General features: G+C 41.2%; 1 protein-coding gene across 2 annotated transcripts in view; it reads left to right on the top strand.

Annotated features, from left to right (window-relative positions):
• The first annotated feature begins 791 nt into the window (after window positions 1-791).
• Fancc (FA complementation group C) overlaps window positions 792-21,640 on the top strand; it is an 82,167-nt gene continuing 61,318 nt past the window's right edge. The window contains exons 1-4 of one of the 2 annotated variants that reach the window (XM_028781256.1): window positions 792-847; window positions 1,909-2,105; window positions 4,585-4,669; window positions 6,789-6,883. In XM_028781256.1, the coding sequence (XP_028637089.1) occupies window positions 1,941-2,105; window positions 4,585-4,669; window positions 6,789-6,883 (345 nt within the window). In that variant the 5' untranslated portion in view covers window positions 792-847; window positions 1,909-1,940. Of the gene's footprint in view, window positions 848-1,874; window positions 2,106-4,584; window positions 4,670-6,788; window positions 6,884-21,640 lie in introns of those variants that run through there. The other variant, XM_028781255.1, reaches the window with a different exon arrangement.

The raw sequence follows: 21,640 nt of genomic DNA, 5'->3' as shown, positions 1-21,640 counted from the left end.
GAGGAGAAAGGTATCCTGGCAGTTAGGAGCCAATTAATACCACAAAGTCACACTGCACAACAAACCTCAGAAAAGAGAGTGGCTTCTTCTGCTTGGGTTGAGAAGCAGCAAAGACTTGACCAGGAGTCAAGCTTTATATAGGGTTTCTTGGGAGTGGGGGGAAATGAAGCTTTCCAGGATGGCTTGGGATTGGTGGGATTCTGTGGCCTGATCTTGGGCTATTTTTTTCCTTTGTAGGGCGAAGCTTGGCCACCAGAGTCTTAAGGGGCTGGAAGTGGCTGTTACAGCCATTAGAGCACTCTGGCTGGTGGGGATGGAGGGTGAGGGGGTGGGGGTGTGGTGGGTGAGAGGTGAGGGTGGCACGTCTTGGCCACTGAGGCCTGGAGGGGTTTGCACCAGGTCCATAAAATGCAGACCTATGGTTTCTAAGTGTCATTTTGGCAGTGTGCATGTAGGTCTTGTGTTAGTCAGCTTCCTGTTGGTTCTTACTTTGGTTGAGTCCTTAGAACTACAAATCCCCATACTTAGCTGTCACCTCCAGTTTCTATGGCTGTCCTGCTTAGGAGAAGGCCACCTTCCTTTGAGGCTTTGACCTTCATCTGCTTTGGCTGCCCTGTTTAGGAGAAGGCCATCTTCCTTTGAGGGTTGGAACCTAGTAGAAGTGATGTTTTACTTTACTCATTGTGCTGAGTGCAATCCCTTGAAGTGAGATCTCTGCATGCTATCCTGTTCCAGGGAAGCTCAGGGGTCCAAGAGGAACTGAACTGCCCTTCTCTACAGGAGCACAAGGCACTGGATTGAAGGCACCCCTGGACACCAGGGGCCTAGCTCTTCTACTCCTGAAGAGGTAAACTCCTTTTGTACCTTACATTTACTTCAGGGGCAAGAAGTCAAGCTTAGCAGATTTATTTTCTGTTCTTTAATGAGTCTACCACCTAGTAAATGTGATATGTCATGTTCTATGAAAATATGGCTTCTTGTAGATGGATTTTTATATGTAAATCAGTGCTTTAAATTTTTACTTTTAACCCTTTGTTTATTTGTGTGTATGTGATGTATGTGTAGATGTGCCCAAATGTGTGGGTGCATACACCTCTTTGTGTGCATGTGGAGACCAGACATTGACAGTCAGTGTCTTTTTTCTGTTAACTTTTTGAGACAGGATCTTTCACTGAGCCTGGTGCACACCCACTGGGTGGGTTTTGTCCAGTGAGCAGTAAGGACTGTGTGGAGTTACAGCTGTGTCCCAGGAGGCTTCTCCTCAGACTTCACAGCTCACACTACCCACAAAGCAACTCCAGGCTCCCAGAGCAGTAACTAATTAAGCAGATTGCTTAGCGTGATGTGTGAAGAAGACATTACTTTTTTCCCTGAGAGATGAAGAGGAACTGGGCAGAAAATTGCTTAGATAGTAATGCACGGAGTTCTTTTATGCCTAAATGAGAAGCCAGACATACATACAAACATCAGTATATCAGAAGCATTTCTCAGGAACAGACTGTAGGTTAGTACCCATGGGCATTTTTGATTTCTCATCCTTAGAGTACAAAAAGGAGCTTCACATTCAGGACATTTAAAAATAGCTCAATCGTAAGGAGATATAAAGTATTATCAGCTGTGCTTTTTGTCCACAGTTAGTGAGTTCCTGTGGAAGTGTAATGACTTTTAGTAATGACATTACTCATGATAAAACTTCAGATGTTAAAATTGGAGCTACAGCTGGATGACATATTTAAAATGACTCAGAGAGGACTCCAGGATCTCCGGCAGGCTGTTTTCATCCCTCATAATCTGCCTTTGCTTTCGGTGGGTCATGAACGTGCTGATAGAAGAGCCTGTCTTGAGTCTCCATCTGTTCCCTCTCTGAAGACCTGATGTGTGCTCACCATTTCCTGTGCTGCTTGGCAGGCCACTGTGAAGGGACGGTGCTGTTCTCAGAGATGGCTCGGGAGTCTGCAGACCTTGCTTCTGACTATCAGTTTTGGCTGCAGAAGCTTTCTGCATGGGAACAGGCCTCTTCTAAGGAAACCCAGCAGGACATTTGTCTCCACCTGTCCCGGTTCCAGAAGTTCCTGAGGCAGATGTACGAAATCTTGAAGGAGATGGTAAGTATCCTGTGACATTCAGGACTCCAACATTCAAGAATACTACTTAGAGTCAGGGACTTGTGGTTCACTGAACTCAATTTACTGATATGTGCTGCAGACATGGGCTGTTTTTGTACCTTCTGGTTAAAAAAAAGGCATTATTTTTCTTCTTACCTATTTGAGGCTGCTGGCCAAGAAAATTAATAAATCTATTCATTCTTGCAGTGTTTGGAATTGAACCCAGGGCCCCAGGACCTTCAGCATGTTAGGCAAGCCTTCTATCACAAAATTGTATGCTAAACCTAAGCAAATCATTTTCAGGTTACAGGGCTTTGATGTCTACTGTAGGTAGTAAATGGGGTTTGTCCTTCAAGCTTTCTAGGAGTTCTAGACTGTTTGCCTTTTCCTCTGCTCTGTCTTCAAGTAGGCTCTCTTAAAGAGATAGTAAAATCCTGTTACTGTCTGTATCTCTCTATTAAGATCTCTTCTAATAAACACTTTAAGAGATCTTTTCAAATAATAAATGTTGAGTGTCTTCATTTATGTCATTTATTGTTTACACTCCCATTTATCTGCATATTGACATAAATTGCTTACAGCTTTGGCTGACCTAGAACTCACTCTGTAGATCAGGCTAGCCTCACACTCAGAAAGCCTCAGAGATCTACCTACTTGTGCCTCCCGAGCTCCGGGATTTAAAGGTGGGAGCCATGGTTTTATGTTACAGACATATTAATTAATGGTTCGTATCTTTTTTGAATTTGAAAATGAGAGTCTAATTGTTATTTCACATAAGTACTCTCATGTAATACTTTTTGTCTGTTCATCAAATAAGCAAATTCAAAATTTGAAGAGCAAATTTCTGTAGGTTATTCTGTAGATAATGAGTTCATATGTCCTTAGAAATTTAAAGGCAAAGCTATGTGAATAAATACTTGATACTGATTTCTGTATTTTTTTTTTTTTTAGTAAGATTTATGTAACTTGACCATAATATGGTCTCAAAAAGTCTAGGACCAGCCCCTGGTGCTGGGACCACATGAGGAACTTCCTGCTGCAGCATCTGGGGCACAAAGGTCTTTTTGCATCCAGATCACTAAGGAAACCAGGAATGTTAAACATGCAGGGGCCTCTCTTCAATTGTGGAGATAAAATACCTTGTTTTCCTACCCAGAAAGCTGAGAGTGGATATTGTAAATGACCTGGTGACCTTTTTGCTATCTGTGATGGCAGACCTCACCCAAAGCCTCCAGAATGTTTACTCTAGGCTTTCCCTCCTTAGCTCCCAGTTAATAGAACCAGTTAATAGAAGGGCATCACATGTACTCTGTAGCCTGCTGACCTCTTACTGTCTCAGAGACACTAGATTTGAGGCCCTTTAGTTGTGGAGCCCCCTCTTATGGTCACATAACTTGTAAAGGAGTTTCTAAGGAGTCACAGCCTAAGCTTTATTGTGTACCAGGAACAATTGTTTCCTAGAAACCTAGAGTGTGAATGATGTTGCCTGGGAACTTTTTCCCAAATTGTTCTGTATTTTAAATATGCTGACAATGAACGACCTGGTGTCAGACTGTCCAGGTCTGATCCAGGTTGATGGAAGTCAATCTGAACCAAGTTCTCATTGTCATCTCTTTGAGGCTCACTTCTCTGCCTGGATATCTGTTTTGGCTTCCCCACACATAAGCTCACTATTGTCTTGCTTTTGAACTATATAGAAGGTAGAAATGTGAAAGATCTAGATGTGTACCAAAACTGTGCTTTTATTTTAAGCTATTTTCTGTTTGGTTGATAGTTTTGTCATCTCAGAGATTGGGCTGTTGTAAATGAAGTGTAAAGTCATTTAGCATGTTACAGTTAGCATGCTGTAACTCACGAAGACACACATCTTAGTGCTTCAGCCACTGTCCTTCCTTTGCAAGTTGCAGAGTTCTTATCCTGTTAAATCTTTGAAAAGCTGAGTGATAAGGGGCGTTCCTTATACTCAATAAAATTTATAGTGCAAAGAGGTGGTGTTACATAAGAGGCAGGATTACATGGTTACTAATCATCCATACTGTTTTTATTCTTCTCCAGTCTATATTGGGTTTAAATGAAATAGTCTTCCCAGGGCTGGGTAATCCTAGCACTTAGCAGGCAGAAGCAAGCAGATCTCAGTGAGTTTAAAACTAGCATGTGAGTGCTAAGACAGGGCTATGTAGATAGACCCTGTAAAACGACAGCAGCAATGAAATAGTCTTTTCTGACGTTTCAGTTTGAGCAAAATACAATCAAGTTTTTGATAAAATTGAAATGACCTAATTATGTCATATTGAGTTTTTAAGGATAAAGTATAAGTTCCTTTGAGTTTCTTAACCTAGAGCTCTCCTCTAATCTCTTCCCCTACACTTTTTAAAATAGAATGCATAGGAGCACTCAGGCTCTCTTGAGGAATTGTGTTGCTCAGTTGAATTTCATAGCACTCTTTAATTATCAAAACATGTGGTTGTTGTTTTCACAGGATTCTGATGCAATCCTGGAAAGGTTCCCCACAATTGGTCAACTGTTGGCAAAAACTTGTTGGAATCCTCTCATCTTAGCATATGGTAAGAGTCTCAACACACAAACACCTAATGACAGTCTTGCTGTCTGTACTTCTAATGAAGCTCAGGGATGTAAATTGTAACCTTTTCCATGTTTCCACAGGGCAGGTCACCGAATGTATACATCTTCTTGTGCTTCTGTGTGTTACAGGCAAGCACACACATATAAGTACAGAGGCTTATACATGTGGGCCTGTAGGAAAGCAAGGCTTCTTACAGTGGCGAGGAAACACCTCATGATTTAAACACCAGTGTTTGTCTGTAGGCACTCTCATTACTTTACCTCATTTTAAATTCTCCACAATTAAGCTTGATACTAATGAAACCCAGTTAATTGTTTGCCGTTCCATGTTAACTCATGTACTGTTGCCCGTACTGCGAGTATACGTCTTCTTGATGGAGTCATTTGGTCAGGGTGAGAAGCAAGGGTGAGAGATGGTAGAGGAAGGACCTGGAGATGGAGGGTGAGAGCACCTTCCTTAGTGACACTGTTCTGGTAAACTTTTACACTGCCTTTCCTGTAGCCTGGGGCTTTGGCTCTCTTTGCCAGCAGATTCAGGCTAAGAACTAGAGCTTCCCGTCCTCACTGTGAACATCTATTCCTGTAACAATAACCAGTCTTTATCATCTCAGAAAATTGCTGTTTTATGCTCTTAAACTGGGGATTAAAGTGTAAAGAATTTTATCTGGAATTTCAGTTCAGGATACAAAAAGTGAGCTATTAGGCAGTGGATGCTTGTTGGCACAGTTCTTTTTCCTTTCATTCCTTTTTTATAACTCAAATGTGTGCCAAGATCAGATGGTGGATCCTATCGGATCTTAGGCAATTTACTATATCACCTAAGTGCCCTGCACCCTGTGGGATCCCCAGTCTCAATCTTGGGGTCCCTGGGGAGGCAGATCCTGAGTGCCAGCCCCTCTGTGGAGTGCTAGTGGCACTGGCACTTAGGTGACCAGCAACGGGTTATTTATGTCTGTGAACCGTCACAGCGAGCTGTGGTGCTCACGAGCCTGTGGTGCATGCCTGCATCACTTTTGAGCAAAATTGGGAGAATGTCCCTAGATCTTTGTTTCTTCCTTATGAGAGAAAAATGATACACTTGTTGAACTAAGTGTGTAGAATCGCTCAGCACCCTGGAGAAGCTGCCCATCTGTTGATTTTTTGGAGTTTAAGTTCCATAAACTACCATTTACCTCCCCCTTTTAAAGTTATTTCCTAGTACATAATTCTTTACTCCATAGTAAAGCATATTGGAATATCTGTTACTTGTGGTTTAGTATTTATACCTGGTCAAATACAACAGTCACATTTTTACTCCGAGGTATCAGTTCGGCCTGAAGAATCCTTTGAAAGTTGTGAGTCTGGAAATTAATGTGTGTTAGGCAAGACAGTACCTCCTGGTAATTTATTTAAGCTGACAGGGGAAAATGAGTGTCCCTCAGAATGGCCTGGTGAGTTTACTCAGATTTATTAATTACTGAGCAAGCATAAGCTTAATGTTTTCTTTTAAAGCCCTAAAAATTATGACGGGATGGGTGCTCTCAGTGAGTATAGAGATCTCCATAGTTGGTCCTGTCCGGTGCCTTTCATAACAAAGTCATTGGATGTACTATTAGCTTACAGGAGGCTGCAAGGTGAGCTCTGGATGTCTTTGAGAATACTGCAGGGGCTGAGTATGTCTACCTCCCCTCTCTTCCACCACAGGGTCTGCATTGCTGTGGCTAGCCTGTATACTAACAGCTTCAGTTTCTAAGGTTCATTTTTTTTTTTTCTGATTTTGCTCTGAGTCTCTACCTGGAACAGATTTGGCTACCAGAAACAGAGACAGATAGTAGTTATTTTGCCTCAAAGAGATTGAAATTACTGATGTTTAAAATGTGAAATTAGAAACATATTGAATAGCTCAACACTTTTAGCTCTTTCCATCCTTCTTGTTTGGCTTTAAAAACTGCCTCTGTTGCAGAAAAAGAGTTGACCACACAAGAACTGGACAGTGAGCTGAACCCACAAGTAGAAAAGCCTCTGCCGAGCTTGTTGCTTGAGGTTTTCTTAAGCATGTTCTTAAGGGTTTTTTTTTTCCTATTTGATAAAGTCTATTCATTTTAGTTTTATTTTCTGCAGATGATAGCCAAAAAATTGTAATATGGTGCTTATGTTGTCTGATGAATAAAGAACCACGGACTTCTACCGAGTCGGGACTTAACTCATGGATCCGGGTAAGAGAGTAAAGTTCCATCTGCTGGCTCTGCTCTGACTTCAGTTGGTGATTTTAAGACACCCCCATCCACACACACACTTCTTTTCCCTTTATTTCTTTCCCCAATTTTGTCTTGTTTTAAGGCAGTGGTTCTCAACCTGTGGGTTGTGACCCCTTGGGGGTTGAACACAGGGGTCACATATCCAATATCATGAATATTGGATATTCACATTATGATTCTTAACAGTAGCGAAATTATAGTTACAAGTTAGCAATGAAATCATTTTATGGTTGGGGTTAGCATAACTTGAAGAACTGTATTAAAGGGTTGCAGTGTTAGGAAGGTTGAAAACCTCTGGTTTAGCAGGTTGCCTTTGTTGTTTTTGCTGAATGTTGAAGCTGTTTAGACTTCAGATTTGCTTGGTTATAAATTCCTGCCGTACTGTTCCTTATGATGAACCTCCCAGTGCTGACACTGCTGCATGCTGGGTGGTTTCGAAAAATACTTGGTAATGACTAAAAGAATGTACTGGGTTTTCTGCCAGCTATTGCTGGAAGCACTGTTTTACCCTGTAAGCCTAGTTTAAGTCCTTACATAATTTTTCTCCAAGAATCACTGTTTCTCAGAGTCTCTTTTGTGGTAAGCATGAGTTTAGAATGGAGAGGCTGGAGAGATGGCTCAGTAGTTAAGAGCAATGTCTCCTCCTGTAGAGGACCCAGGTTCAATTTCTAGCCCTCTCGTTGGCAGCTCACAACTGTTTGTAACTTTAGTTCCAGGGATCCATGACATCAGGCATGTATGAGGTGCACATATATGTGCATGTAGGCAAAATACTCTTACACATAAAATAAGTAAATCTTTAAAAAACAAACAAAAACAAAAGCAAGAAACAATAAACAAACCCAAAACTAATATCCACTGTATTAAAGGGTTGCAGTATTAGGAAGGCTGAATACCTCTGGTTTAACAGGTTGCCAAAAATAGAAGCCTAGCCCTAATTTTGAGTCTCAAAGTTGATGCCTAGACCACTGCTACTCATGCTTTCAAAATCATTCATCCTGGCAGCCACCTAGAGAGCTGATTGGCTCCTGGTTTTCTCCCACGTTTGTTTCTTCTGAAATGACCGGCACAAGTTGGAGACATGATCTGGCTGGCTACTTTTGATGTTTTCTGTTGCCCCTACTAGGTGCCACAGCCTGAGGACTTGCTGATGCAGTACCATCAGGCTCACTAACTGTGAGCCGTTCATGGCTGTGAAATTGCCCAGGTAGATTGGTACATAGGGTTTGGTCCACTGATGGTAGATTAGTACATAGGGTTTGGTCCATTGATGGTGGGTGATACATCACCTCCGCTCTTTATGTGTCCTTTATTTTAGACAAAATTGTTAATGGTGATGATAAATACAGTATTGTACTTTCTGTTAAATTGTAAGAAGAGAAGGTACACAAGGAATTAAAAGGATCAGGCAAGGGAAGACATGAATACAGAATTTGAAGAAAAATTCATGTAAGGGACTGAAGAAAGGAACTGATGAATTGAGTTAGAATTGCATTGAATCTGTAAATTGCTTTTGGTAAGATTTCCATTTTCACTATGTTAATCCTACTGATCTATGAGCATGGGAGATCTTTCTATCTTCTGATACCTCAATTTCTTTTCTTCAGCAACTTGAAGTTCTTGTCATATAGGTCTTTTACTTGCTTGGTTAGAGTTACAACAAGATATTTTATATTATTTGTGACTATTAAAAAAAGTAGTATTCCCTAATTTCTTTCTCAACCCGTTTATTATTTGTATAAAGAAGGGCTGCTAATTTTTTTGAGTTAATTTTATATCAAACCATTTTGTTTAAGGTGTTTATCAGTTGTAGGAGTTCTCTGGTAGAATTTTTGGGGTCGCTTATATATATACCATCATTTCATCTGCAAATAGCAGTACTTTGATTTCTTCCTTTCCAATATGTATCCCCTTGATTTCTTTTAGTTGTCTTATTGCTCTAGCTAGAACTTCAAATACTATGTTGAATAGGAAGAGAGTGAGCAGCCTTGTCTTTTCCCTAATACTAGTGGAATTGCTTTAGTTTGTCTCCATTTATTTTGATGTTGGATATTAGCTTGATGTATATTGCTTTTATTATGTTTAGATATGCATATAGGCACCACTTTAAAGTGTGCAGTTTGGCACTTCTGGCCAACAATACACCATATAACTGGGGCTGCAGACAGATACTACAGTACTTCTGTCCTCCCCAGGGTTCCCAATTGCCCCTGCATTCAGTCAGTTCCAGCCTTGGGTGACTGCTCTCTGCTTTCTCTCGCCACAGATTAACTTTTCTATAATTTCACAACAGAATTACACAGTATACACAATTTTGTTTATGGCTTCTTTCATTCAGCATAAGTTTACAGGATTATTTCTTATTGTTCAGAGATACTCAATTGAACTGATAAGCCAATTTGCTTATCCATTTATTTGTTGATCATTACTTGGATTTCTTGACTCTGATTTTTGCCTTTTATACGTAAGTTTCTATGAACATTCTTCCTTTGAAATTTCTGCAATCATATATTTTATTTCATCTTTGATAATCTATCAGGGCTATAATTGCTGTGTTGTGTCATCATATATGCTTAATATCACAAGAAGCTGCTAACTGGTTTGCAGTTTTAGTGGTAATGCATGGGGACTCTGGTAGCTCTGTTTGTTGCACAGCACCTAGAATTGTCAGTCTTTATGTTAATCATTCTAGAGCTCGTTGGGCTTTCTGCTTCAATTTTGGTACCAATTTTCCTGTTTATTTGACATTGACTATCTCTTCATAATCTGTCTTTTGTGAGTGTGTTTTGGAGGATTTAATCCATTTGAAAATAGGAGAACATGAGCTTAGCAAGGCACAGGAGTGCTTTTCAGATACTCCTGCTTTGCAAGATCTATGTTCAGAATAAAACCTCGTTAGTGGTCTGGCTTTTTTTTTTCTTAGTGATGTCATAGGAGTACCTAAGCTAAACCAGTCACAGAGGTTTACAGTTCTGGCCGTGTGTCAGACCACCTTGCTACTTTATGGTTAGACATATGCACTGCTGTTTACCAGTGGCAGGCTGTTGTGACTGTTACTCCTGAAGGTGAAGTTCTCCTGTGAGTGCTGAACCGTTTATATGATCATTTCCTAGCCCTAGAAGGGTTTCCCGATGCCCGGGAACAGGTTATTATTAGTTGAAGGAACATCTGTCTCCACATTGACTCTAGAACTTTCTTCTGTCTAGCTGCTTGTGTTCTCAAGTTCCAGCTCTTCAGCTTAGCAAACTGCATTATTAGTTTTTGTGTCTTGGAAAGATTCTTGTGCTCTATTTGTATGTCTCTTCCTGCTCCCTGGTTCATAGGGTGCTTCCAAACAGAAATCGGTTAAACCATAAGATTTGAGAGATCACAATCTGGTGCCACCTGCTGTCCAGTCCTCCCCCCAACCCCCAAAATCCCCAAATTTGCTAGGTTTCAAAGTTCTGAAAAAAGGAACACTTTTTAAAAACTTTTAAAACAAAACCTTTTGACAAATTAGCAAGATTTGAAGATATTTCCAAGTTGGTTTTAGAGGTTAATGTAGAAATATTAATGAGCTGCTTGACCTCAGTAAAAACATTTTCAGCTCATGAAGCCCCATCGTAACCTGTCCTCCCAGTGAGCAGATCAAAGAAGCTGTACGAACTTCATGTACGAACTATCTGAAGTATGATGCCACAGTTGGCATTTGTGAAGATTTTTAGCTGAAAGGAATATTGGATTTGAAGAATCCACCTTCTAAGAGAGGGTTTGGGGATGCCTTGCAGAGGCACTCTGTAAAAGTAACTTTTATTCACCCGATGTAAATTGTCATCTCAGAGGCTTGCTACCTCCATCTGCTAACTTAGGCCTAGCCCCAGAAACTTCTAGCCTCCATACAATCTTATCTAGGCCTAGAATGTTTTCAGCTTCCCAGACTTACTGCTGAGTAAGCTCACCCTTTCTAGCTCTTTTTGAACTCTGGCCGGATATTTCAACTCAGCTGTTCTGGCTTAAACTCTTCTCCAGTTGACTGATTCAATCTGGCTTCTCTCTAAGCCTCTTAAATGAATTTCTCTGCTTGGCCTCAAACTAACTCTGGCAATCTGTTCTAATCTAGCACCTCTCATTCTCTGGCTTGTTCTGAGTTCACCTGTTTCTAGCTTGTTCTCTCTTCAACCTGTCTCTGTAAAACTCTCTGAGTAAAACTGCCTTCTGCCCTTAAGTAGCCTCTCTTCTCTCTGTTCTCCTGAAAGCTGGACATATCCTATTCTGTCAGAACTTTCTCTGATTTGTCACTTTGTCTGCCACTCAATTAGACATCACTTTTAACATGGGTGCTTCTTTCTACAAACTAACTTTGCCTTCAGTATTTGGGGTTGAAAGTGTGTACTAAGGGCATGCATCTATTCCAGCCAGAGGGATTAAAGGTGTGTGCTAAGGGTCGAACCACACCACAGGTAGAGACAGGTTTTTTTTTTTTTTTCAGCACATAATACAATCTTGGGGTTCACAGTGAGATCAAATATCTTGCAACAGCACTCTGCCATTGAAAGTGCTTTGGTTCAAATTCTGGTCTGCTATGTTACCTTGTTCAAGTTCCATGCTTTTCAAACATGTGATCTTCTATCTTCAGTAGAACTAATCTCATGTCCTTATAGGGCTATTAGAAAGATAACTGGTTAGAACTCTATATACCATGGGTATCTGTATGCTTATAAGCGACTCTGCACATGGTGAGAGTAAGTACTCACTACGCCATTGTTGTGGCCATGATAAGGTTAGGGTTCAGAAGAAACTTAGCTATTTTAGTGGGAACATTCCTTGCTTTTTGGGGTTCAAGTATATGTTTTTCAGTTTGTAAAATAACAATGTGAACCTGCTCTCAATGCTAGGAAGATGTCATTAGTGACATGTCCTGTAACTTCCTGGCTACTGCACTCTCTGTTGAAGTTATGTTTTTTCTTTATTGTTGCCTTGTTTTAAAAGTTGATTGACATATGCTAGTGTACAGAGTAGCAGATTTTATTATGTTTTATATGTATATTTGATGTGCATGCTTATATTTGCCTATGTTGTCTGTCTGTCTTAAAAATAGTATTACCACAGATTGGTTTTTATCATAGTAGTGTATAATCTAATTGTTTTATCTTTTAAGAATTCTATGTAGGTTACCATTTGAAGATCAGAACTTCAGAACTCACCACAATCATGTGTTTGATAGTTGTAAAAATAGTGAAGGGCAACTCTTTTTGAGAAGCAATACCCCTGCTTCTTGAGTGGCTTTCTCTTAACTCAAAATGCTTAAAATGTATGTTAAAAACATCCTTCAGTGAAACAGTGACTGGCGGAGGGGCAGGTTGGGGTAGGACAAAGAAAAAGGATGACTCCTAGGTGTTAAATTGAGATTCTATTTACAGAAATAGGGCATTCCCAACAGGCAGGGTGGCATAATTTTGTTGTGTTGTAATTTATACTCAGACTTATAAAATCAGGCTTTAATTTTTAGACCAGTTTTAGGTTTGCAGAAAAATTGAGTAGAACATACAAAGATTTTCTGTGTTCCTGTGTCCCGCCTGTACACCAACACGTACAGGGCCTCTGCAGTGATTAGGCATGCTCTGCAGATTAGCATGTCAGTTACAGTTGATGAACCAGCATCATCATGTCATCACCCAAAGGCCATTGTTTACAACGGAGTTCACACTGACTCTTCTGTAGGTTTGGAAAATGGCTGACAAGCCTGCCTGGCAGATACCCGGAGCTGTCCACTCATCCCTCTCTACTCCTCAGCCCTGAGTAAGAATCACTTAGTGTGGCACCTTCTTAGATGTGCTTATTTCCCCTTTGTGGCTCTATGATTTCCTGGCTAGTGCTGCATGTTATCTTGTTGCCTGGGTATGTAGTTCATATGCTCTCCTATTAAAGATTATCATGGTTGCTTCCAAATTTGGCAGTTACAAATAAAATGGCTGTAAATGTCTATATGTAGGTATTTATGCAGACACATGTTCACACATCCTTTGGGACAGTATCAGGGAATGTGACAGCTAGGTTTTGCAGTAAAGATATATTTAGCTGTGTAAGGAACTTCCCACTGTTTCCCAAAGGTCCCCTTCCATCTTTGCATCCTCACCCATAGCAAATGAGTGCTTGTGCCTGTCGCTATGTGTCTTCAGGGTTCTGAGTAAGGCCTTTCTAGCTACACCCAACCATAGCCCTTCATTTGATCTGTATTTTCCTGATTATGTATGATAGGGACATCGTTCGCCTTCTAACATCATGTGTTTAGCTTCCTCTGTGAAGTTCATTCTTTACTGAGCTGTTGGCTTTCTTTCTGGTATGTGTGCTTGCAGGCATGTGTATGTAGGTGCATGTGCCCATGTATGTAGAAGCCCAGGGTCAGTGTTTGAATTCTTCATTGAATCACTCTCTAACCTCTTCACTGAGTCAGGTTCTTTCCATTGAGCCCAGAGTTTATTGATATGCTAGTCTAGCTAGCCAGCTTCCACTGTGATGGTGTCTCCTGTTGTTGGGATCACAGGTGGTTTACCACCTGCACCAGGTGCATGCATGAGTTCCGGAGATCTGGACTCTGACAGGTACTTTATACTTTAAGCTCTCTTCCCAGCCTCCTGAGTGGCTTTGTTGTTGTTGTTGAATTTTAAAAGTCCAGTGTACACTCGGGTTAACTGTGTATATATTATCTCTTCTGCAAATAATTTTCTAGTTTGGGCCTATTCTCACTTTTTTAATAATGTCCTTCACATAGCAGAGAAATTTAACTTTAATGAAATTTATTATGTCAATTTTTTCATGATAGTATCTAAAAGTTATGACCAAACCAGAGGTTCTCATCTAGGTGTTTTAATTTTTTGTTTTTAATTCTATCTGTTACTCATTTAGATTTAATTTTTATGAAGTATTTAGGTGAAGTATTTAGGTCTGTGTTTAGATTTTTTTTTTTTTTGGTTTTTCAAGACAGGGTTTCTCTGTGTAGCTCTGGCTGTCCTGGAACTCACTTGGTAGACCAGGCTGGCCTCGAACTCAGAAATCCGCCTGCCTCTGCCTCTCAAGTGCTGGGATTAAAGGCGTGCGCCACCACCACCCGGCCTGTGTTTAGATTTTTAAAAATCGTGACTGATGTTCTGAACATACAGGCTCCATGATTTCTGACATGATTGGGTGCATCTCAGGGTCTTGTGCTTGTTTGTAGGATGTGAGATGAGGGTGCTAGCAGAACCGTGCGTGGGCTTTTGCATGAGTGACCTGAGATTGGGAGTTTCATGTGTCATCATGCAGTTCTGGGCTGTGCTGGTGGAGTTGCCAGCTGAGTTTCGGTGGGAGGCTTGGTGTCATTTCATCCCTTCTTATTTGAAGAATTGAAATGTAGTGATGTGAGGTAAAAGGCGGGTCACTCTGCCCAGGGCATTAGGAAAGAAGAGACATAGCAGCCAGAAGGGCTCCCTCTTGCAGCAAATAACCACAGATTCAGTGGCCCAAATGACACAACAGCCTCTTTCCCCCTTAAACTTGCAGTTCTGAAAGAGTCTAAAGTGAGTTTCACTGAGGTAAAAAGCTCTAGTCAACAGAGCTGTGTGCTGTCCAGAATCTGCCTTCCCTTCCCAGATGCTAGAGTCCTTCTGGATACCTTAGGTTCCTGCCCTGTCCTTTGTCTTCAAAGCCATCAAATGCTCAGGCTGCCACTAGGGTTTTATGCCCTACTTTCCTCTTGCACCTTTCAGTGCCTTTTGCCTTTTGAGCCTACCTGGATGTTCAGAACCCACTCTGTTGTAAAGCGTCATGGATAGAAATTGCATCTGTGACTTGAAGTTTTTTGTGCCAAATAAAATGGAATATCATACATAGTGGAAGAAGACAGCTTCTGAAAACTGACCTCTGTAGGCATACATTTTTCTCAACTTACTTTAATAAGGGTTCAACCTCTCCTTTAGCCCACCACCCACCAGAGGTAGTAGAAGAGAAAAGTTATTAGGATGCGGGGGAAGTAGACCTGTTTTGAAGTAGTTCTTTGGGGTGAGTCCAATCTTCGTTGTTAAGATATCAGCAATTCAGTCCAGTAGCAACACCAAAATATAATATTAAAAGTATCCAGTCTGCTAGATATTTGTACACATTAAAAATAACTTGCTATTCCTGTTCCTTTTTTGTTGCTGTTAGACAGTGTAGGGGACTTGCCACAACACATGCAACAGATTATACCAGACTGAACCTGTAATGACTAGAGTATGGCCCAGACCATCCTGCAGACACCGGAGTGCAGCCCTCTTTCATCGGCATGCTGTGGGTGGTCATGACTTCACCCTGTGGATGGCTCAGCCCAGCTCCTGGAGGCTCTGTGAGGAAAGAGCACAAGTGGCCACTCTGCACTGGCTTTCCAGCCTGTCATTTTCGTTGCTTAACCTTGAAAACCTCCCTTTTCCTTCCTTTTCTAGAGCCTTATCTTTAGATGTTTGTTGTTTAGATGATTTGCTTTTACCAGGCAGAATCTTCTGGAATGTTTTTGCTTTTGCTTTCACTGTCCAGCTTTAAAATAAAACTTAGCACTTCTAATGTCTCCTGCAGTACAAAGCTGAGTTGACCTTGTTGTCATTGGTAGTTGGTAACTCCTCAGTCTCAGCAAATTGAATTCAATATTTTTTACTTATTTCTTAAAACAAAATCACAAAACAAATAAACAAAAACCCCAAAACAGCAACAGCAGAAAAACATTAAACCGGTCTCTTGTTTTCTCTAGTGTTTTCCTGTGGCATCCTGTTTCTTCCTTGTTGTAAACTGTTGCCATTACTGCCTCCTTTGTTCTTGAGTGATCTACTTTGTTTTTGTTGTTGGTTTTTGAGGCAGGCTGGCCTGCCATTGTTACACGTGACTGAATAAAGTAAAGAAAAGGTATAAAACAGAGTGGCTTGCAAGCCTGTGTATCATAAAATATAATCTCTAATAAAATCAGTGCAAGCTACTTTTTCTATTAGCTGATATAGATGGATTTATTGTCTATAATTATAATTTATAAAAACATCATTAGGCCAGCATAAAGAGAGAGAATGGTCATATGTTTTGGAATGAATCAGTTCCCACATGAAACCTAGTCCTATTAGATGGATTTGGGAGAGTTTTATTGATCAAAAATCAAACCTCAAATGCTTTGGTGATTTCCGTTCGTGATAAACCTCCTGGAGTCTTTGTTTGATGACACTGATTGAGCTCAGCTTCAAGCAACTTCACTGAAGATGCTTTAGAGCTATTTTGGGTTCTTCCATTTTTTGTGAGACCTGTTATTTTTGGGGGGAGCTGAGCCGTTTGATAGGGCACCCTCTGGCCCAGGGTGTGGGTGCAGCTGGGACAAATTAAACATGCCAAATGTAACCAGCATTTGGATTTTTTCTTTCCTTTCTGAAATGAAGGGTTGCTGTTCAATGGAATGAGCAAGCATGTGCAGTTTGTTAATTGTGTCTAATGCAAGTATTCAACACTATCTTCAGGTTACCAGTCAGCGTGTTCTGATGAGGAAGTGTTTAGGGCTCCCTTCCTGTGATTGCCCGTAGATCTCAAATTTGCTTTGAGATACTGGGGTCAACCCTCCCATGAAACTGTCTGGAAGACCTTTAGAGACTCAGGTTAGGCTTACTGAGTGTGGTCAGGGAGTGTTCTGTCTGAGGCCCTGGGAAAGTCAGCACTCAACAGACACTGAAAACGTTTCCCCAGCTTCCAGGATCTAGTAGCTTGACTGTGTCTTCCTGAAGAGATCCAGGGATCCTGGCCATAGAGAGGCCTCTTCACTAGGGTAGAGGTAGAATTTTCTTGAAATTGAAGTGCTGGATATTTTATATGAGTGTAGACCCCTCTTCTTGAAATTACTTAATGTTCCTGGCCAGGGTATATAAAGAACCCATTAGCTTGTGCTAAATCTAGTTTGTAATCAGCAGTGGTACCACCCCACCCTGTCTCCAGTGATGTTTACACTCCATACCTGCTCTAGGTGGGAGTACTCACTGTGCTTTGTACTGTGCCTGAGGGCTTCTTTATAGTTATCACTAGATAATGCACATGGCAGACACAGAGGTCTTTGGGACTCTAAAACTAAAAAAATACAAAAATTGCTCTTATCTATTCTCTACTTGCTACTGCAGCTCTCAGATCAATTTCTGTCATCACCATGAAGGTTTTATAAAAGTGAGTCTATAAAAGGTAGAGGGAGATAGCCCACAGTATTAAAGTGCTGTTAGTTGCTATCTGTACCCTTCAAAACATGTATCTTTTTATAAAGGAACTCTGTCCAACAGAGCTGTCAGTGTCCTGTAAGTTTAATGGAGAACTGTAGGCTTCATACTCACTACCCTTTGCAGTGAAGGGCTGTGGGCTTTTTAGTCACTGCCCTTTGCAGTGGAGGGCTGCAGGCATCATAGTTGCTACCCTTTGCTGTTTTCAGAAGCAGTTGGTACTATGGCTCTGGCCCTTCTGCATTTTATAACACAGCTTTTGTCAAGCACTGTAGCTTGCCATCTGTTATATGTTCTGCCATGCTGCTGTAGGGTGTGATGTGGTTTTTGTAAGCACCCTGGGAGCTCATTTGTTGGCAGCTTGGTCCTTAGTGTGGCTGAGTTGGGAGGAGGTCGACCTTTAAGAGGTGGAGGCTGTAGGAAACTTCTGGTACCTCAAATAACCTACATTAGTCTTCAGCCTATCAATCTGACTGCCTGTCCCTGTCGTTCATACTTCTGACATGAAGCCATCTGCTGTGAGGCAATGTGGCTAAAGGAATCCCCACCAGAGCCTGAGCAATGCTTTTTGTATTTTTAGCCCCCAGTTGTGAACTAAAAACTCTTTTCTAAGTCACTTAGCACCTAGTATTATGCATTGGAAAGTATACTTCCACACATGCCAGCCAGTGGAACCATGCACTTTCCCTCTCCCTCACTCTCTCTCTGGGCAGTCTAGGCTTTCCTTGAACTTGGAACCTTTTTACCTCAGTTACACAAACACTGTGCCTAGCTCTAACTGCTATTTAAATTCTATTGTAGTTTTTGCAAACATCTGGCAATAATAATTATTGCTTTTGTCCTTTAAAAAATCAAACATACATACTTTGAATTTATCCTGTTTTACAAATATTACTTTTAGAATATAATTGCTTATGACTTGAAAGAGACATCACTGCCCCATGAGATAAAATTATATCATTAGGAAATATGATGTAAGATCTCGTGCAAGTGCCTTTTTTTCTCTCTATCTTAATGTCTCACTTAACATTTAAAGCAAGATCCTTGGTGCTGAAAGTGTTAGGGCTGGGCCACTGTCCTGCCCCAAAGCTGGGAAAGCCTGCTTTTACTGGGGACAGGCCTCTCTGCTTGCTGTCCTATTATCTTTCCAGCTGTCTGGGAAATAAGCAGCATTCCTGGAGTCAGTCATGTAGTAGAGAAGAAGTTTCCTCTTTCTCTGTGATCGACATCGTAGGCCGTTTGCTTGGATCAGTTGAGAGTGCTGCTGACCGAGCCTATCAAACGCCTCTCTGAGGTTTTCAGTTTTTTTCCACGTGCCTTCTTTTGCCATGTAGGTATGCTTGCAAATGCTTCTTTAAGTAATTAAGATGTAGGTGCATACCCTACTGTGGAATGGCATGCAGGGTGACCAAGCTGAGGTTTGGAGTACGTCAAGGGACTTGGTTTCTGGAAATCTTTTTAAACATGGGAACCTTTAGCTGCTATTACCAGTCATGCAGAAATGAATCAACTGCTGTCTAGGTCGGTGGCTCTCTACATCTCAGCTAGTATTAGTATTTGGTGTTTGTTTCTTATTCATAAAAGAACAAATTTAGATCAGTAGGCACTAAATTAATGGGTTTCATTGTTCAGTAGTTTTCAGGCCTTATATCGTAGCAGGATTATTTTTTTCTACCTTTCCTATGTAGTTTCTACAGAATCTGTGTCTTTTCCTTTGCTGAAAAAAAGGAGTAACAATTTTGTTAGTAGATTGCTTTGAAGGAACTGCAGAAGGGAAGAGTGAACACACTTAGGAAAGGGGATTTGTTGTGTGAATTTGGTTTATCATGTGGGTTCTGAGAATTTAGACTTGGTCATCACACTTGAGTGGTAAGTGTTTTACCCACTGATTGATCTTCCTGGCCCTATACAGTATTTTAAGTAACTTTTTCATAAAATAAAGTCTGATATGTAGATTTTTGTTTTGCTTGAAATGTTACATTGTTGCTAAAAGCATTTCAGGTTTACAATTTTCTGATTAGGGATGCTCATTGTGAGTGTATGTGTGTGTGGGAGGCACACATGTAGAGGCCACAGATGGATGTTGACTGTCTTCTCTATCATTGTTCTTCATAGTTGATGCAGTGTCTCATGCAAAATCTGGAACTCAGCCAGCTAGACTGGCTGTCAGTGAGTCCCAGGGATCTTCTGTTTCAGCTCCCCTAATGCTGGGGTAGCAGGTACAAGTCATTCCACATGGCATGTTTCTTGGGTGCTTGGGATCCAAACTCAGGTCCTCATGTTTGTGTGAAAAACATTTTAGTAATTTAGCTATCTTTGCAGCATTTCATCCTGTCTTTTCAAGGGAAAACATATTTTGCTTTTATAATATGTAGAAAAAAGATAAGAGAAAAATAATTTTAATAACATGCATTTCCTGTGTCATACTTTGGACCCTCTCTCTTGGGAGATGTGAAAATAAGAACCACACAGGTCTCAGACCCACAGAGAGAGGGGTTATTGCTGTATAGAAGATACTAGCAGGGGCTACCTGCTAGGAAAAAGGTCTCCATAAAAATCTTCTCACTGTTAGGACCTAAAGGGGTGCCTGCCACAAGGCATAGTCTTAAACCAAGGCAGGATGTGGCTCAGCTCTTGGGAAAAACATATAAAATGATCAAGAGCTCTTAGACTTGGTGCCTCAAACATAACCTGTAAAAAAAAAGGTTCACCTGAGAGGGAAAATGAGTGTGGGATTTCAAGAAGAGCAAGGAGAGACAGAGGGGGAAGAGTGTCCAGACACATGTCTGATGAAGAACTTAGTGCTAAGGGAACTAAGTATTTAATAAAAACAGTGCATCTAGAAAATTAGTAAGCAGATACCTCACAAAATGTGAGCAAAGTGATCGAGCAAAGCACTTGACAAGACCTTCAGTGTCATTAGCCATGAGGAGACAGAAAACAACACCATAGCCAGCTACCATGCACACCTGTCAGAATGATGGAGTTAGAATCCAGGAGAATACTGTATGCTGGTGTAAGCTTGCTCAGGTGTGTTTCTCATACATCTTGGGTAGGAAAATATAAGTGTATGCCATCTGGCATCTAAGACAAGTGCCCCTCATAGCTCTGGTGGACTGTGTACTTCTCTTAGAGGGATTGCTGCCCTCTAAGACAAGTAATATATATGAGAAAGTAAGAGGGATGTCTTCACATGGGAATTGGGTAACAGGTAAACTTTCAAGAGTGAGATGACCAGAAGACTCCAACCAAAGGGAAGAAGTCCCTCTTTTAGCAAAAGGAAAATGACCAAAAAAAAAAAAATACACCCCTCATAAGTATAATACATCGAGTTTCCATGTCCAGCTCAGGGTAGTGAGTCCCATTCCTGGATGCACACCAAAATTGCTACTGGAAGTTACAAAGGGAGGAAGTGTTCACAATCTGTCTTCAGTCATTTGGCCTGTGATAACAGTTGGAAGCCTTAGATGAGAAGCATCAGCCTGTGGGCTGCAAACATGCAGCTCGTGGCAGCAGAGAGAACAGCAGCTGATGTGGCTGGAACAGCAAGCTCATTTTTCTCTTCACACCTGTGCTCCTTTCTTATGTTAGCTGTGACCCTGACTTGGAGGCAGGCTGGAGTGTGTGTCCATGTCCAGATGAGAGGACATGGTACCTGTGCTCAGGTGAAAGCAGTGGCCCGAGATAGATGATCACACTGTGATGGACAGGAATTGCTGATAGCTTGGCAATTGAGATGGGAGGCGGTATGAGAGACCATAAAACAGAATGTCTAAAATCCCATCTTGAACATCTGTGATATTGTAGAAGCATTTACTTGAATAACAAAGATGAGAAAGCGCTTTAAGGAGGTTTGGCGTAAGGGTTGTAGTCATGTCAAGTTTGAGCTACTCCTTGCATAGTTAAGAGTCTTGTAAATAGTTAGAAAGGAACTGGGGGTACGGGAAGGATTGCCTTGATGCTATGGCTTGGAGTTCAAATATATTCAAAGGCTCAAGTGTTAAAGGCTTGATGTTCCCAGCTGATGGTAGTTATGGGAGGTGGTGGAACCTTTAGACTGTGTGGCCTTGTGAAGGAAGTGCACATCATTGGAGGCATGTTCTTGAAGGAGACACTGAGACCATGGCCTCTCCACACCCCACCTTACTTCCTGGATACCTAAAGTGAGCAGGTACCTCTGTTATATACTCCTACTACATAATGTACCCTAAAGAAATGGAAGAACCAAGTGAAGCTGAGCACAAATAGATCCTTGCTCCTCACTCTAATCCTCTTCCTTCTCTTAGTCGTCCTTCTCGTTTTCCTCCTCCCGGTCCTCTTCTTGGTCCTTCTTCTCTTCTTGGTCTTCTTCCCCCTCTTCCTCTTCCTCCTCTTCCTCTTTCTTTTCCTCCTCCTCCTCCTCTTCTTCTTCTTCCTCCTCCTCCTCCTTCTCTTCCTCCTCCTCCTCCTCCTCTTCCTCTTTCTCCTCCTCTTCTTCCTCCTCTTTCTCCTCCTC

This window comes from Grammomys surdaster, unplaced genomic scaffold (genome assembly GCF_004785775.1).
Source record: "Grammomys surdaster isolate TR1022 unplaced genomic scaffold, NIH_TR_1.0 375, whole genome shotgun sequence".
NCBI lineage: Eukaryota > Metazoa > Chordata > Mammalia > Rodentia > Muridae > Grammomys > Grammomys surdaster.
The sequence above is the reverse complement of the archived record's forward strand: the minus strand, read 5'-3'. Positions and strand labels throughout refer to the sequence as shown.